We start from the raw sequence: 16,315 nt of genomic DNA on the forward strand, positions 1-16,315 counted from the left end.
ATATATAAAGTCTAATACTGTAATTGTTCCATTATCTCCTGTGGAAAGTTAGTACGCAGCATTGCGCACATTATATATATACATACATAGTAAGTTGCACTGGTAAAACCCAGCGCCTTATTGAACATCGATAGAAAGTCAAGAACTTCTTCTTTATCTTTTATTTTATTCGGATTCATCAACCCGATAGACTAGCTTGGAGGCTCGGACTTTACCTTCCCGCAATATCTGAAGGCCAGCCAACGCTCCCGCCAAACCGCCTGGCTTCACCTGATACGGATGAGGATGAATGCGGCGCTCCTCGATTAGTTTCTGGGCTAATCCCCACCATTTGACGCCGAATTCAAAGTTAGTGCTATCAGGAGATCTCTCGTTCGATCCCATGCGGTAAGGCTCTCCTAGGACATCATACGCCATCGAAACATGTGAATCAACATCATCCCTCGCGGATGCCACCTCCAGCAGAGCATTGTAGGAACCACCCGCCGACGAAATGGCAGCACTGCAGATGGCAGCCGATTGTGGCGTAGAGATCGTATCAAGAACAAATTCCAGCGCATCATCAGTATCCTCTCGGATCTGCTCTCCCACCAGTGGATCGTGGTAATCAAAGACCGCGTCTGCCCCAAGCTCAAACATGAAGCTGCGGTTGGCTTCAGAGCATGTCGTGACAACGCGCAGTCCCGATAATTTCGCCAATTGGATCGCAAGTGTACCGGTAGCCGTTGCCCCTCCATAGATGAGGATATTCGTGTCGTCGGACTCGCTGTCCTGATCGCTGGGGAAGGGCAATTCCATGCTCTGGTAAAGATTCTGACCAACGGTTGTCAAACCAACGCCAAAGGTGGCTGCCGCCTCGAAGCTCATGGTCTCGGGTATCAATATTTGGAGGTCGCCCTTCGCAATCACGTACTCAGCAAAGGCGCCGCCATTGTTACGAACGGCGTTGCTGCCGTGTACGAACCCGGCTACCCGGTCGCCTTTTTTGAATGCCCTTTTCACGCGTGGCCCCACGGCTTCTACTATTCCAGAATAGTCGCAGCCCACGGTGGCCCCCGTACAGGGTACAAAATCAATATGACGCCAGTCCGTTGGGTTCAAGGCGACTTTGTACTGGGTTAGCCCAGCTGCTGATGGAATGTGGGGTAAAGAAGAGCACGAGGAGAATATACCTGCTTTTGTTTTGACGAGAATGTAGTCATCCGGCAACTCGGGGAGCGGGACATCTTCCAGTGTCGCGCGGCCTGGTCCTTGGACGATAATGGCGCTTTGGGTGGCCATTCTCAACTGATGTCGCGACGCGGGATGAAGGATGCGAGAGAGGTGGGGTATAGCTCGAATGTACCTCGGTAAATCGTTTAAATGGGAAATCAGGGGTAGCGAAAGCGATGGTAGATTATTGCACTTCGTAGGGAATTCTCCGTGTGTGGGCTGCTGGGATTACTCCGTAGAGTAATTCAGGATCGCGGGCGAGACTGAACTATTGAAGAGCTCAGACAAAGCATGGCCTTTTTTGCCGCGCGATAATCTGGCTAGCTAGCGATGACAACCAGGTACTCCGTATAGCTTCTAAGATCGGCGAAATGCAGGTAAAATGTGCTCCATATGTAGGTGATCTGCATGAAGAGGGGCAGGCAAGTTGTTAGTAGCTTCAATAAAGTCAATTACAATTGCAATGTGCTCCGCAGCCCAGCTGGGCTGATCTTGAAATTGAGATCGGGTCCCGGTAATGCCCTCCAGTCATAATAGTCAAATGTCACACATGCGAGGTTGCGACAATGATAGCTATGTAAAGAGGTAGCCCTCCTAGCCCAGGTAAGCCCAGACAACTCCAAAATACATCCATGTCCGGAGTAAGGGAAACACAAGTCCGGAGTATCCCGGGGAGTCCGTAAGGTGGAACTTGTCTCAAATAGGGGGCTGGGAGAGGAAAGTGACTCCACTGCGGGAGAGAGAAAAACAAAAGGAAAAAAAGGAAAAGAGGAAAAGAGGGAGATAGGGGATCTCCATGAAGGGCATTGACTTGTTGGAAGTGGAGGGGTGGAGTCTTGAAGCTTCGCCTGGAAATACAGTGACCGATACTCGTATCATCTCGTAACATTTCCAATTCTCTCTACGGAGTAGTCCATCTTGAAGATCCAGTTCGTTGATCGATGGAATCTCCACTTGACAGCATTTTCGTAATCTGCGCCTCAGGGGTAAAGCAGACAACCTTCAAGTATGGAACAGTTTGGTATTGGAGCACAAGTATACCATATGGAGAATGAGATCCAACTGCATTAGCCACATCTATATTCTAGGCATTTATTTTTAGGGGAACATAGAATCAAGCCAGAATCCAGACGTAATCCAAGCTCCGACTTTATGATAAATGTCCAAAGTACATCGTCCATAGCGCTTTTCAAATGAGATCAGGTCTCCACTACATCTCCGCTTGAACAGCCAGTAAAATATGCATGTGAATATGCGACTTTACGCATTAATGGGATTAGCGTCCAGGAGTCATGACCACTTCCATGGCAATTAAGACGGGGACTTGCCGGAATGCACGACATCGACTATAATACCCCACAACATCCCTTCTCTGTAATCTGACCCCAAACTTATCCTCAACTCCATACCATGCCTGGCCGACCGAGTTCGGCCCCTACCGATATGGAGGGAATTGCAGTCATTGGAATGGGCTGTCGCTTCTCTGGAGGAGCGACCTCCGTTGAGAACTTCTGGCAGATGTTATGCGACGGACGCACTGGGCATGGAACGGTCCCTACGAGCCGATATGAAGCTTCGGCCTGGCACCACCCCAGCCATGAGCGCAAAGGAGCGGTATGAATGCCTTGATTGGATATTATTTTATTGCTCTAACAGATCATGGAATGATTAGATCAATCATGATAGCGGATTCTTTTTGCAGGAAGATCCATCACGATTTGATGCTCCCTTTTTCTCTATCACAGCCAAAGAAGCGGCGGGCATGGACCCAGCACAGCGTTTGTTGCTCGAAGTCGCATATGAAACATTTGAGAACAGTAAGATGAGCGAGATCCCAAAAATACATGGGAAACCGGTCACGCTAAAATGGGCAAAATAGGTGGAATACCAATAGACACACTTCCAGGGAGTAACACGGCAGTGTATTCCGGCTCAATGACCAATGATTATGAGCTATTATCGACAAGAGACATCTACGATATGCCTCACAACTCAGCTACTGGTAATGGAAGGACTATGCTCGCAAATCGTTTGTCCTGGTTCTTTGATCTTCAAGGCCCGAGTATCATGATGGATACTGCGTGTTCCTCCAGTTTGACAGCGGTCCATTTAGCAGCCCAATCCCTGCAGTCTGGAGAATGCGGAATGGTGAGTACTGCAAGCTAGATATCTGTTTAGGACACGGACTAAACATACTTGTGGCAGGCTTTGGTAACTGGAGCCAGTCTCATCTTGCACCCTAATTTTACACAGAGACTCTCCTACATGCACATGATGAGCGCAGATGGAATAAGTCATTCATTTGATGAGTCTGCAAATGGATATGGTCGAGGAGAGGGTATCGGTGCTGTGCTCTTGAAGCCCCTCAGCGCCGCATTGGCCGATGGAGATAATATTCGAGCCGTCATCCGCGGCACAGGAATCAATCAGGACGGTCGTACTCCCGGAATTACTCTGCCCAGTCCTACATCTCAAGCCAACCTGATTCGTTCGGTCTATGAACGCCACGGCATCTCAATGAGAGATACTTCCTACTTTGAAGCCCATGGCACTGGAACTCCGGTCGGGGTAAGCGAACAATTCTATTCATTGTTACTCGAGAACTCCTTTTATTAACTTGATAATGAATAGGATCCCACAGAACTGTCTGCTGTCGGAGCCACTCTGGGCCAGGCACGAACACCGACTGATGAGCCAATATACGTAGGCTCAGTGAAGACAAATTTTGGTCACACCGAAGGAGCCGCAGGAGTGGCTAGTTTGATCAAAGTCGTCCTATGTTTAGAAAAGGGCATGCTGGTGCCAAACGCCGGCTTCAAGAACATCAACCCCAAGATCCGACTCGACGATTGGCGTTTACGCCTAAGCGACAAAACGATGCCCTGGCCGGACCATCTTCCACAGCGGGCTAGTATTAACTCATTTGGATTCGGTGGATCAAATGCGCACCTAATTCTCGAAAGCACCAAAGAAGCCCTCGGGGGTAATGCTGAAGACAAGGAACCGGCCCCTCACGTGGTTGTGTTTTCTACGTTCGATCAATCTGGCATTGAACGGGCCAGTCAAAATTGGAGCACATTCCTTCAACGTCAGCAGAAGGCCGAACAGGAGATTCCACTAAAAGACCTAGCCCATACGATGCTGACACGCCGATCGCAGTTGGGCTTCCGCAGCTTCGCGGTTGCGAACTCACAAGACCAGCTGCAGACCATCTTAGATAAAGGACTCCCCAAGTTCCCTCGAGCTAGTCGCAAAGCTCAAACGAGACTTGCCTTTGTGTTCACAGGTCAGGGTGGCCAGTGGGCTGGAATGGGTCGGGAGCTTTTGAGGATCTCCACTTTCAGAGAAAGCATAGCACGATCACAAGACATTCTCACGTCCCTGGGATGTCCCTTTGATATGGTGGAGGAGATCAAGGCTGAGGCAAAGGACAGCCAAATAAACCGACCCGATCGCAGCCAACCTATTACCTGCGCGTTGCAGATTGCATTGGTTGATCTTTTGGCCAGTTGGTCGGTTTATCCCAACGCAGTGGTTGGTCATTCTAGCGGTGAAATTGGTATGAAGGACCCCATTCTTTGGTCTTGCAAAAAGCATCCATTGGTGAATAATAGCTGACTTATTTGAAACACATAGCCGCTGGATATGCTGCTGGGTATCTTTCTCGTGAAGACGCTATGCGAGTCGCCTGGTTCCGCGGTTTCTTTTCACAACAGATTGCTCAGAGTGACAGACGAGGAGGTATGCTCGCTACTGGTATTTCCGCAGCCGACGCACAGAAGTACCTTGAGGAGCTCCCCCCACGTTCAGTTGTGGTTGCCTGCGTCAATAGTCCTGCCAGTACAACCCTTTCGGGTGATGTGGACTTGATTGATAAGCTTGAGGCAACATTACAACAGGATGGTCACTTTGCCCGGAAACTGCGCATTGATACAGCTTACCATTCTCCTCACATGGAGGACCTCGTTGAAGTGGTAGGTAATGCCATCAATTGTATCAAGCCCGAAGATCGATACAGTGGCTCAATTCCCATGCTCTCATCGGTCACAAAAGAGCGTGTCTATCCCGCCGAGCTTGGTGGATCATACTGGGTGCGCAACATGATCAGCTCAGTTGAGTTCACTGCCGCAGTCTCACAGCTCGCAAATTTGAGCGAGTCTATCAAGTCTCGCCGCCGGCCGGTTCCAATTAAATGGACTGCATTGGTTGAAATTGGTCCACACGCCGTTTTGAAGGGACCTGTCACTCAGATTCTGCAATCTGTCAACGCAAGTATGGCATCGTTGCCTTACTATTCACTGGTTTCGCGGAACCAACATGCTTTGCGGACCTCATTGGAAGTTGCCGGTTCTCTTTGGAGCACAGGCCATACAGTAGACCTTGCTGCGGTCAACAGTAGTGTCGACACTACAAGCCCAAAAATGGTTGCTGATTTGCCTTCTTATCCCTGGAATCACCAAACGTCCTTCTGGCATGAGCCCGTAGAGACAGCGCAATTGAGACAACGAAAGCATCCCCGCCATGACATTTTGGGAGCTGCCGTGGATTATCAAAATGCTCTGGAGCCACGGTGGAGAAACTTCCTGCGGCTCTCGGAGAATCCATGGATGGCTGATCATGTTGTCGCCGGGTCGATTGTATTCCCAGCTGCGGGCATGTTGGTGATGGCTACCGAGGCAGCGCGGCAACTAGCTGATGACCAGGCCAACATCAAGGGAATAGAATTCCAAGACCTTCATTTCATGCGAGGTGTGGTTATTCCGGAGGAAGAGCGAGGCTTGGAAACTCTCCTTCAAGTTTCCCCTCATCCCGGAATGCCTGGTTGGTATCAATTCGGAATTTTCTCACTTCCTTCCGGGGGTGCCTGGATTCAACACGCGAAGGGTGCATTCATTGCACGGTACGAGAACCGAGACAATGATGAACACAACTCAAACTGGGAAGCAGCATTGGAGCGCATCAAGAATACCCAGACAGTCGCCAAAATGGCTGACGTTAGGCAAGCACGTGAATGGTTGTCCCACACAGGAGGACTCACTGTAGGACCGGCCTTCCAGACAATCACCGGCGTTTCCTTCTGCGATGCAGAGCCTCGTCTCTGGCTATCTGGCGTTGTCACAGACACCAAACAATCAATGCCCTTCGAAAAGGAGTCGCCCAGCTTTATCCATCCCACAACTCTCGATTGCCTCTTCCAGTCTGCCCTTTTGTCTTGTTCCGATGCGCTATCCAACAACAACGCGAATATCCCTATCGGAGTGGACAATATCTACATCTCTAACGCCTTCCAACCCCAAGCAGGTGAGCAATTCGTTGTCCACACAGAGACCAAGTGGCGCGATGGAAAATCTCGATCCCACTGTATCGCGTCGGACCCATCCTGGTCACAGCCCTGGATTACGTTTGAAGGCGTTCATCTCGGTCGCCTTCCCTTCAACCCCAATTCCCAAAAGGAAGAGGAAGCAACTTCAGAAAGCCGATACTCGTCGATTGTTTGGGATGAACACTTGGAATCGCCGCTTGTCACTAACCAAATCCATGACGGAAACAAGAAGATGGCCGTGCAAGCCAGCCGTCTTCAGCTGACAGACTGGATCAAGAGACTGTGCCATACCAATGGGGATGCCAAGGCGCTTATCACTACTTCGGAAGCATCAAACTCTTGGACCGAAAACCTCCAAGAGCTAATCCCAAGTGCCGGAAAGCGACCTTGCCTCGGAAAGGTCACCATCGCTTCATGCGGCCCCGATGATCAAGTGAATGGCATCACTCCCGCAGAGAACACTCTCCCAGGTATTCACCTGATGCCCCTCGCTACGCTCGACGAACTTCCATCTTCATCGCTCGCTCAGGAGAAATATGATTTGGTCGTGATCGATGAGCCCAGGCTGTGGGAGGACAAATTAACCCAAGTTATTCTCTCGTGCCTGCCCAACATTATTAAACATGGAGGTTTAGCTGCAATGCGCGTGTCTGATACCGACCTGGACGCAGCAGCGGAGAAGTTGCAGCGCTTCGACGGCCTCGAAATTCACAGCACGACCGAAGATCGCAAGTTTATCATCGCACGCAGGACCCCAGTCTCATGGACAACGGACTCTGAAATCTATGTTTTGAGTCCAGCAGATAATTCCAACTCATTCCCTGTTTTCGAGCACCTCGAAAAGATCTTTGCCACCCATAACGTTCGCCTGGTGCCTGTTGGATTGGAAGAGGTGGCTACGCTAGCAGGAAAAACCGTGATTTCGTTGCTTGATTTGGCAGCTCCCTGGGTGGCTGGCTGGACGGAAAATGATCTGGAACGTCTCCGAGAGCTGATCCGAGTTCAATACGTCCTTTGGGTGTCGCCATGCTGGAGCCAAGGCGCTGTTGAAAATATTGGATCCGGTGCCACAGGTGGCCTTTTGCGAACACTACGCAATGAGCAGTGGAACACCACCATCCCACACCTATTGGTGGATGTGGAAGATTTGGAAGACAAATTTGGACTGGCTTGTGGCATTCTCCAAGTCATGCAGCTCACGACGCAGGAGAGTGCACGTCGGCCAGACTTGGAGTATCGTCTAGCAAACGGTCGGCTGCTAGTCCCGCGAGTCCTAGAGACCCCAGCGGTGGATGAGGCCATGCACACTTTGATGAACGGCCCCAGGCCCGTACTTTCAGATCTAACACTTGATCCAAGAACCCTCGAGTTGAAGTTCCAGGACGCAGACAACGCATGCTGGGAGGAACAGCAACTCTCTGAAGAGCAACTCCGGCCAGACCACACTGAGATCAAGGTTGAAATGGCCACTATCTTTGATTTACACGGCGATCAGGGAAAGACACCAGAGACAGCTCTTCCAATGTTCGAAATTGTTGGAAAGGTAACCCGTATCGGATCTGATGTGCACGACTCGGCTGTTGGCGATAAAGTGTTAACGTTGGCATCGGCGAATTCGGGACTCTCGACAACAATGCGTGTCTTGGAAAGTGACACTATCCGAATTCCTGCAAACACCGACGCAACAAAGGCGATATCAACTCCTCTCGCGTACCTCAACGCTTATCAAATTCTCACCCAGGTCGGTCGCCTCAGCTCAAGTTCCTCGGTGCTGTTGGTTGGGTCGGTCAATCAGACTCTCCAGGCCATGATAGATTATGCCATTGCCATGAACATGCAAGTCCTCGTGGCAACTGATTCTCTGGATAGCACCGAGAGCCTTCGCTCCCGCTACCCAGTATTGGCGGATCGAATTCTGGGCGTTCAAGGTAGCCTGGAAACGAGCGTGTCCAGGCTGACGAATGGATGTGGAGTTGACGCCAGCATTTGCTTCCTTGGTGGGTATGCGGGTCGGAATGCTGCGAGGTGTCTGGTCCAAGGTGGACAGTACATTAATCTATCTAGCGAGATGAAGTTGAGTGCTCTTCCAGAGAGCTTCATCGACAGTGGCTGCACGTTCTCTTCACCACGACTGCAGAAGGCATTCTCAGAGAAGCCCGGCAACCTCCATGCTTCACTTCGACATGTGATTGACTTCATGAAGCAGCATCGGATGTTGGACCGTGTGGAATCATACTCCATGTTCCCTATTTCTGATCTCCAAGGAGCTTTGAAACACTGCAAAGCGACCAATACCAGGGCCATCGTGGACCTTCAGGCTCCTGGGAAAGTCCCCATTGTGCTGCCATTGCCAGATCTTACTGGCTTACCAGCAGGAGGCACATACATACTAGCAGGTGGATTGGGCAATCTCGGCCTTGCGCTTGCCGATACCTTGGTGCAGTCTGGGGCTCGTCATTTGGTTTTCCTCGGACGGTCTGGCGGGACTCAACCTAGTCAGCAGCTAGCCCTTGATCAACTTCGCGATCGCGGGTGCTGCATAGATGTACTACGCTGTGACATCTCCCAACAGGGAGACATTGATCACCTGTCGTACAAGATTCGCAGCAAGAACTGGACTGTCGCAGGCGTGATTCAGTGCACAACAGTTCTAAAGGTGATTTACTCTCATTCCGAATTTTCATTTAACCCTAACTAATTTCTTTATTTCCAGGACGCAATGTTCGAGAAGATGACTTTTGATGACTGGACCCAATCCACACAGTCCAAGATCCGCGGAACACTGAACTTGCACCATCTGTTCTCAGAGAAGGAAGACTTGACTTTCTTCGTGGCATTGTCTTCCGTGGCCAGTGTCATTGGTAACATGGGACAGGCTAACTATTCCGCGGGCAATGGCTTCATTGATGCTCTCATGGAATGGCGACGCAGTCGTGGTCTCCCAGGCCATTCGATCAACATCGGCCTCGTGCCAGATGCCAGTGGACTCAGCGACATTTCCGAAGATCAAGAGCAACGCCGCCGCCGATACAAACATCTCGAGGGCACAGAAATCATGACCCATGAGCTCCAGACCTTGCTCAGAGTGATCGTCAACAGCAAACTTCCCCTTCCGTCTCAGATCATTGCTGGCATGACTGATTCACTATCTCGCAGCAATGGCTCTACACCCTGGGTACTCGATCGAAAGTTTGATCACCGGCTTTGTCTCGCTGTCGAGGATACCCAAGATTCTATTCAGACTAGCACTTTACTTAAGGAGTGTGACTCCGTCGACGCTGCAACTGAGATTGTCCTTAACACTCTGAGTGAATATTTAGCAGATGCAATGGCTACAACCGCTGATGCTATCGACTCAGATCTACCATTGTCCGCGCTGGGTGGTACGTTTTACTGATGATATCCTCCTACTTTGATCTTTCACTTAACTAACACTCGTCTCTAGTTGATTCCCTCAAAGCTACAGCTGTCCAAAACTGGGTCTCTCGCGAATTAAGGGCAGAACTGTCCTCCTTCGAATTCCTCGGCTCGCAACCAACCAAGGCGTTAGCGAGGAAAATTGCTTCCACTAGCTCGTTCGTCTCAGTGCCGAGCTGAAGAACTGGCTGACAATCCATACTGAGTATGGGTTAGTTCTCGGCTATCTTGTTTCTATCTTGTTTTTTTAGCGCATCTCATTTTTGGCTAGTTTCAATAGTTCTGTATATGTGTTTTTTACTTACAATACCGTGTTTGCGAACGAAATATACCGAATCTTCCTTTTTGCCAAGACTTGCCGTGTTGGGAGCCCGTGCCGCAAGTGGGTCCCGTCATCAAACTCACATGATAATCCAGCCGTTTATCTTTATCCTTGGAGCGATTCGCATATTGCATGGCGGATAGCCCCGCTGTACAGATTGCAGGATCATGCAGAATGCAATATTCATGCTGGGATACGCCATTACAATGTACTGAGGGGGACCAAACGCGACGAACAGCTTCTCGTCCACGGGTCCACGGATGGCTCCACTGAGGACCGAGTTTTGACACATCGGGAACTGGATCGACACTTCTCGATCGGGTTGATCAACAAAAAGACCGAGTTTGGGATCCCGTGGTGCGGGTTCGGGTGGGGACCTCTTGCTCTACACTGTCGAGACGGACCGCCCCCTGAATGAGAACAAGGAACGTGGACTCCGTACGGAGTACGAAGTACTCCGTACCCGTGGACACGTTGCCCTGTTAACAAACCTTGTGTGCTGCATGGTCTCCCTTGCGGCTGCAGGGATGGTATAATAGGTATGTACATGCCACTTATGAAGCAAGGTGATGAACCTCGCTTGCCTAACTATGTACCTTTTACAGGTTCCACCGCCCATTCCGATTCTTTAAATATTGGTTTTGTCTTCTCTGATCTCAATTTTAGGTTATGTGCCAGCTCGAAGCAAAAAACCCACCTCGATTATGTTTATGCACTGTTGGTGGCCGGGTGGTATCGGATCTACTAAGATCGGCGGCTGTCCAATTACATCGACCGAGGTACTCCGAATTTTATCAAATTAACAGAGCCCTAAATGGAAAGGCTTTGAAGTAGCTACACACTGAGGGGTACGGAGTTCCTACTCCGTAGGTGGATCTTGGGCTGGACCGTCCACGTTCCCACCTGGTCAAAGCAAGGCGAGCCACTATCGACATGCTCCTCCGTACTTTGGACTCGATGGACTCCATATGTCTGTACAACATAGGGTATCTCCACACCGTGGAGCCCTTCTCATGGATCCATTCCTCTGTTCCTTTGCAAGCTCGGGATCTGTGGGATTCCGCCAGTGAGTTTCCTTGAGTTTCCTAGGTAAACCCCCAATCGCACTAAAATGTGTAAGGCGTCTTTTAGTCTTCCACATGAAAAAAAAAAAAAATTAATTTCAAATTAAACATCCTGGTCTCCAATTCCTCTCCTTCCTTCTCCCTCTTCCGTCTTGTTACCTCCAGCTATGGCGGACGCTGAGAAGAACGATCTATGCATGCCGGCACCCCCGGCAAAGGCCATTGTCGTAGATCATGACATGCCCACTGGCCCGGATCATGAACAGACCATTGTCGTAGACAATGACATGGCCATTGCCCCAGATTCTGAACAGATCATTGTCATAGACGATGACTTGGCCATTGACCCAGATCTCGAAAAGGTCACTGACAACAACGACGCTTCCAAGGAGATCCCGATCTCATCGAATGGCCACGAGTCTCCCGATGTGACTGACCTGGAGGCTCAGCACACAGAGCCCCGACGGAAGCGGTTTTCGCGCTTCAGATATGCCATGTTTACCGTGTATCGACGGCTCTTCACTGTCGTATTTTGCGCAAATCTCGCAGTTTTTCTCTACGTGATGATCTCTGATCGGCGACTTCTGGCACTTGTGAATGCGACAGCTGTAAATCTGGTGGCGTGCGGTCTTGCTCGACACCCGATGATGGTCAATGCCATCTATAGGGCGGTATGCTCGATTCCGCGAAGTGCACCCCTGTCTTTGCGCCGCAGATGCGCTAAGGCAGCCCACTACGGCGGTGTCCACAGTGGCTGTGGAACTGCATCTTTGGTGTGGTATATTGGATTTGTTGCCATGGTGTCACAGATCTATTGGACGAATTCTCCCATCAGCACAGTAACAGATGCTGGTTTCTCAGCGGCGCCGATCGCCGTCGCCTACGTCATTCTTGTCCTACTCTTCGTGATGATAGTCGTGGCGTACCCGACCTTCCGCAGGAAAATGCATGATCACTTTGAGCTCACGCACCGATTCACCTCATGGCTGATTCTGGCTCTGTTCGTGGCTCTGGTCATGATATTTGCTCATGAAGTGGGCAGAGCAGAGAAGCACTCTCTTGGCCATGCCCTCGTCACTCTTCCGGCATTTTGGTTGTTAATCGTCGCTATCCTCGCCGTCGCCCATCCGTGGCTGCTGTTGCGGAGGGTTCCGGTAAAGGCCGAGCCGCTCTCTAATCATGCCGTACGACTATCCTTCGATTTCACCCCGATCAGTTTCGCAAAAGGTGTCCAAGTCTCAAAGCATCCTCTGCGCGACTGGCACAGTTTCGCTGGCTTCCCGGATCCCATTCCAGCTGATGTGAAGCCAGTTGCCAGGAACGCATCGCGCAAGAAGCCATTTGTGAAGGGCCACGGACATAAGAGGAGCTGGTCCATCGTGGTGTCCAAAGCAGGAGATTGGACGGCTGACACCATCCGTGAACCACCAACCCACTTATGGAAGCGAGGGTCGCTGATGCGTGGCGTCGGATACGGTCTACGTATGTTCAATCGCATTATCATAGTCACTACTGGGTCCGGAATAGGACCCTGTCTCGGATTCCTAGGCGACAAAAAGCGGCCCTTGATCAAGGTCATTTGGCAAACACGTGACCCGCTCAAGACTTATGGCCAGGACGTTCTTGATCTCGTCCATCAGATGGGTCCGGACCCGATTATCTTCGATACCAGTCGTGATGGCCGTGTTGACATGCTTCCCGTCGTGCGACAGCAAGTCAAGGAATTCCAAGCGGAGGCTGTCTTTGTGATCAGCAACCCCAAGATGACTCAAAATATTGTGTACGAGTTTGAATCACAAGGGATTCCAGCCTACGGGCCAATCTTCGATTCATGATTCATGAAAAATGATGTATTTTGCCTTTTTCCTTTTATTCTGAGCCAGCCACGACATACGATACGACCTACATTCCGGTCTTTAATTTTAGCTATTTATGAGATCTTCGTCTCTTTGTTTATACCAGAGTCAGGTCCATCAATGAAAAAGTTTAATAGAATCTATTGACTCTTAACCCGTGTACGTGCAATTTCGTGCGATGCCTCGCCATCACTCTTTCATATCCAAAACCTTTAGAAGTGTACGAGGTACATAGTAGGAACGTGGGTATGCCTTCAACTTCCACTGCAGTCTCGAAATCAAGAAGAGTCATCGCCCGCCTCTGTCTGTTGTAAAGTACGTTATCCATACCACCCTCTTCGCATTTGTTGGCCTCTATGTGCTCGTCCCAGTTCTCATTGTATTACCCTTGGTCCTGATTGTTCTTGCATTCACGTCTTTCAAAAGCAGCTCTCTGGCTCGAATATTGGCGGCTAGGCCTTTTGAGACCGTGAGATGAAGCAGTGTAATTCCATCAAGAGCAGGTTCGTTGATATCCGCTTAGCAAGCGAGATGAATCCCAAGGAGAGATCCGTTCTCTTTCCCCTACTTGCGTTTTCCTTTTACCTTGGTTTCCGCAGTTTTGGATGCTTCAGTGCCACTTCAGTCGTAGGGACATGAGTAGAAGAGCCTGTCACCGTCCGTTAAATCTCGGATCATATATTGTATCTCGCGCTTGCGTTTAATGTAAGCTAGGCAAATACTGGCTCGCTCCCAGTCAACATGTCATATGATTTCGAGTCGAGTTCAGCTTGGGGTTTAAGACTGCGTCGTGTTGGGCTCTAGTCGTGCACTCAGCTGCTCGTTGGGTTGGCCGGCGTGATGTGGTCAGGGTGTCATCCCCCAGAAAAAACCAAGGAGATTCTGCGAGAAACCGGACATAAAAGAGTGAAATATGAAGGCAATACAAATGATATACCAGTACTAGACTGAAGCCATCACGACATGGAAGTCAGGGCAAAGTTGAATTCTGTAGACAGCAGGGAAACCTTGGAATTGAATATGTTACCATATTAGGCTTAGTACGGTTCACTACTGCGAGAATGGTCACGTGGTTACTCTTTATGCCTCAAGGATCAGGCGATAATCCCGTGATGTCTGCCTTGTTCGCCAGGAAGAGCTTCCCCTTCCAATTGAAGTAAAGAAACAAAATATTCGACGTTCGAAGTGAAGTGGAAAAATGGCACCGGTCCAATTGCGGAAATTAGTCCGGATAGCTTCTTTTGACAGCGACTGCCTAATATAAATCCTGGAGACATTGCGGCTCAGCTCTGACACATTTCTAGGCACCCATGAGACCACCCAGTACGTTTCCCAATCGAAACAAGCTCATTGCTTTTTTTTTTGTTCAGGTGGCAAATGAAGTGTTACCTCAGGCGTTTGCGGGCTAAAAAGGCGAAAGCTGAACCATCCAGCTCAGGCGGGGATTTTCCTATGGTGTATATATAAATCAGAAGTTATCCTCCTCTACATACCTAGGTGCTAATACCTCTACGCACAATATGCATTCGAGTCGACTAAAAAAGCGTCATGTTGTGAGATCGGAGACCCTCCAGGACCTTGTCCCATCTCTACCTGCAGCCCCATTGACATCCCCCTTATTTACTGTCTTGCCCGCCGAGATCCGCAATCGAATTTATACGCTTGCGCTTGAGTCCGAGGATGTTCTCACAGACGACAGTTCTCGCTCCCTCTATAAGCAAAACGCTTTCTACTACCGGCCCGGCTACAAGCAGCCTAAGCGCATCCAGACTGCCCTCCTCCAGACATGTCAGCAAGTCTACGCCGAGGCGTCCCTCCTCCCACCGGCAGTAAACGAGCATACTTTCTGGTTCTATCGATCTCCACCGCATGTCAACGATGCCTCGTCGCCGGTGAATTATTTTCGCAAGATGACCCCGAAGCAGCGGGCTCAGGTACAGCATCTACATTTGTTCACCCAGCAGTATTTCCTAGAGGACAATCATTGGTCACAGATATGGGACGGGCTCAAAATAGGCGATGACGGACGCAGTTCGCGAGGGGAGTGCAGGATCGCGCCGAAGAAGATGACCATCACGTTTCGCCACACGGACTGGTGGTACTGGGAGAACAATGATCCCCTGGGCATCGATCCGTTCCGACCCGGGAGAACTCACGCAGCCGATATGGGCAAGGCCGTTTCTCCACACGCCGCAGCTCGGTCGTGGGGGAACCAATTCAGCTCTCTTCCCTGTCTGGAGGAACTGGTAATCGAGTTTGAGACGATCATGCGGAAGAGGGACCAGCTAGATGCCATCACACAACAGGCTCTCGAGTGGAAGTTTCCCATGCAGGCTGACAAGGGCTTGTATCTGGTCGCTGAACCCACGTCAAAGAGAGCATATACTTGGATTGGGGCCAAAGAGGCGGAGCTGCAAAGGCAGAGGCCTGCACGGCCGGTTGATACTGAGGCCGGGTCGGAATCTGAATCTGGGCAGGAACAGGAGCCGATTCCTGCGGCCCCGGCTTTGTTGCCATTTGATCCTCGGTCTGACATGGGCACAAATAGCGACATCAATATTGGGAACCCTCAGGTCGACGCAGATACGGAGAAGTTTTATGTTGTCTTCTTGACTTGGAGGAAGCGACGAGTCCAAGAGTAGGCCTTAGGCCATTACCTCAGCCTTAGCATCCATTGCTCAGGTCTTATATTGACGGCGTCTCTTGGTAGATTTATTTTGCAATCAAACTGGACTTTTTTTTGTCTTTATCTTGGGGCGGATCTGGACTTGGTCTCTACAATTCTGACACGGAAAATGCGAGTTTTACAGCCTATAACCTTGTGTTCATAGATATGTTCTTGGGATCTACCAAGGTGAAGGTTCGTGAGGTCGGCTGGGGCTTGGAGTGCCTGTCTGATCAACTAGGGCTACATACGTACCTTATCACTTGCGAGACAGTACGACTCTACCATTTTGGATCTAACTGATATAAGAAAGCTAACGTAGTGCTAAAATTATATAATATGTTAGCTTAAATACACCTTACACCAAGATGAGTGACCCAGACCATTCACCCAATTAGTGCACTCATTCTATTGAACCTCTCGAAGCATGATGTATCAACTCTTCACTGAAGTACT

General features: G+C 50.0%; 4 protein-coding genes across 4 annotated transcripts; 3 read left to right on the forward strand and 1 right to left on the reverse strand.

Moving 5' to 3' along the window:
- Positions 1-165: 165 nt before the first annotated feature.
- On the reverse strand, positions 166-1,281 carry N7519_000570 (zinc-binding alcohol dehydrogenase family protein; the record flags this gene model as incomplete). The annotated part of the gene is made up of 1 exon (XM_057287348.1): positions 166-1,281. The coding sequence occupies one exon, from the start codon at positions 1,279-1,281 to the stop codon at positions 166-168; it is 1,116 nt and encodes a 371-aa protein (XP_057153431.1).
- A 1,341-nt stretch (positions 1,282-2,622) lies between these two features.
- Positions 2,623-10,132, forward strand: N7519_000571 (type I polyketide synthase; the record flags this gene model as incomplete). The annotated part of the gene is made up of 8 exons (XM_057287349.1): positions 2,623-2,826; positions 2,885-3,029; positions 3,092-3,360; positions 3,418-3,780; positions 3,844-4,771; positions 4,849-9,191; positions 9,249-9,918; positions 9,981-10,132. The coding sequence occupies 8 exons, from the start codon at positions 2,623-2,625 to the stop codon at positions 10,130-10,132; spliced, it is 7,074 nt and encodes a 2,357-aa protein (XP_057153432.1).
- Positions 10,133-11,505: 1,373 nt separating this feature from the next.
- Positions 11,506-13,173, forward strand: N7519_000572 (uncharacterized protein; the record flags this gene model as incomplete). Its single annotated transcript, XM_057287350.1, has 1 exon — positions 11,506-13,173. One exon carries the CDS (start codon positions 11,506-11,508, stop codon positions 13,171-13,173), a length of 1,668 nt encoding a protein of 555 aa, XP_057153433.1.
- A 1,541-nt stretch (positions 13,174-14,714) lies between these two features.
- Positions 14,715-15,836, forward strand: N7519_000573 (uncharacterized protein; the record flags this gene model as incomplete). Its single annotated transcript, XM_057287351.1, has 1 exon — positions 14,715-15,836. The coding sequence occupies one exon, from the start codon at positions 14,715-14,717 to the stop codon at positions 15,834-15,836; it is 1,122 nt and encodes a 373-aa protein (XP_057153434.1).
- Between the last annotated feature and the right edge of the window lie 479 nt (positions 15,837-16,315).

Source organism: Penicillium mononematosum (genome assembly GCF_028829835.1).
Source record: "Penicillium mononematosum strain IBT 11891 chromosome Unknown utg000001l:1.0-4488741.0:1.0-4491989.0, whole genome shotgun sequence".
In the NCBI taxonomy this organism is placed as follows: Eukaryota; Fungi; Ascomycota; class Eurotiomycetes; order Eurotiales; family Aspergillaceae; genus Penicillium; species Penicillium mononematosum.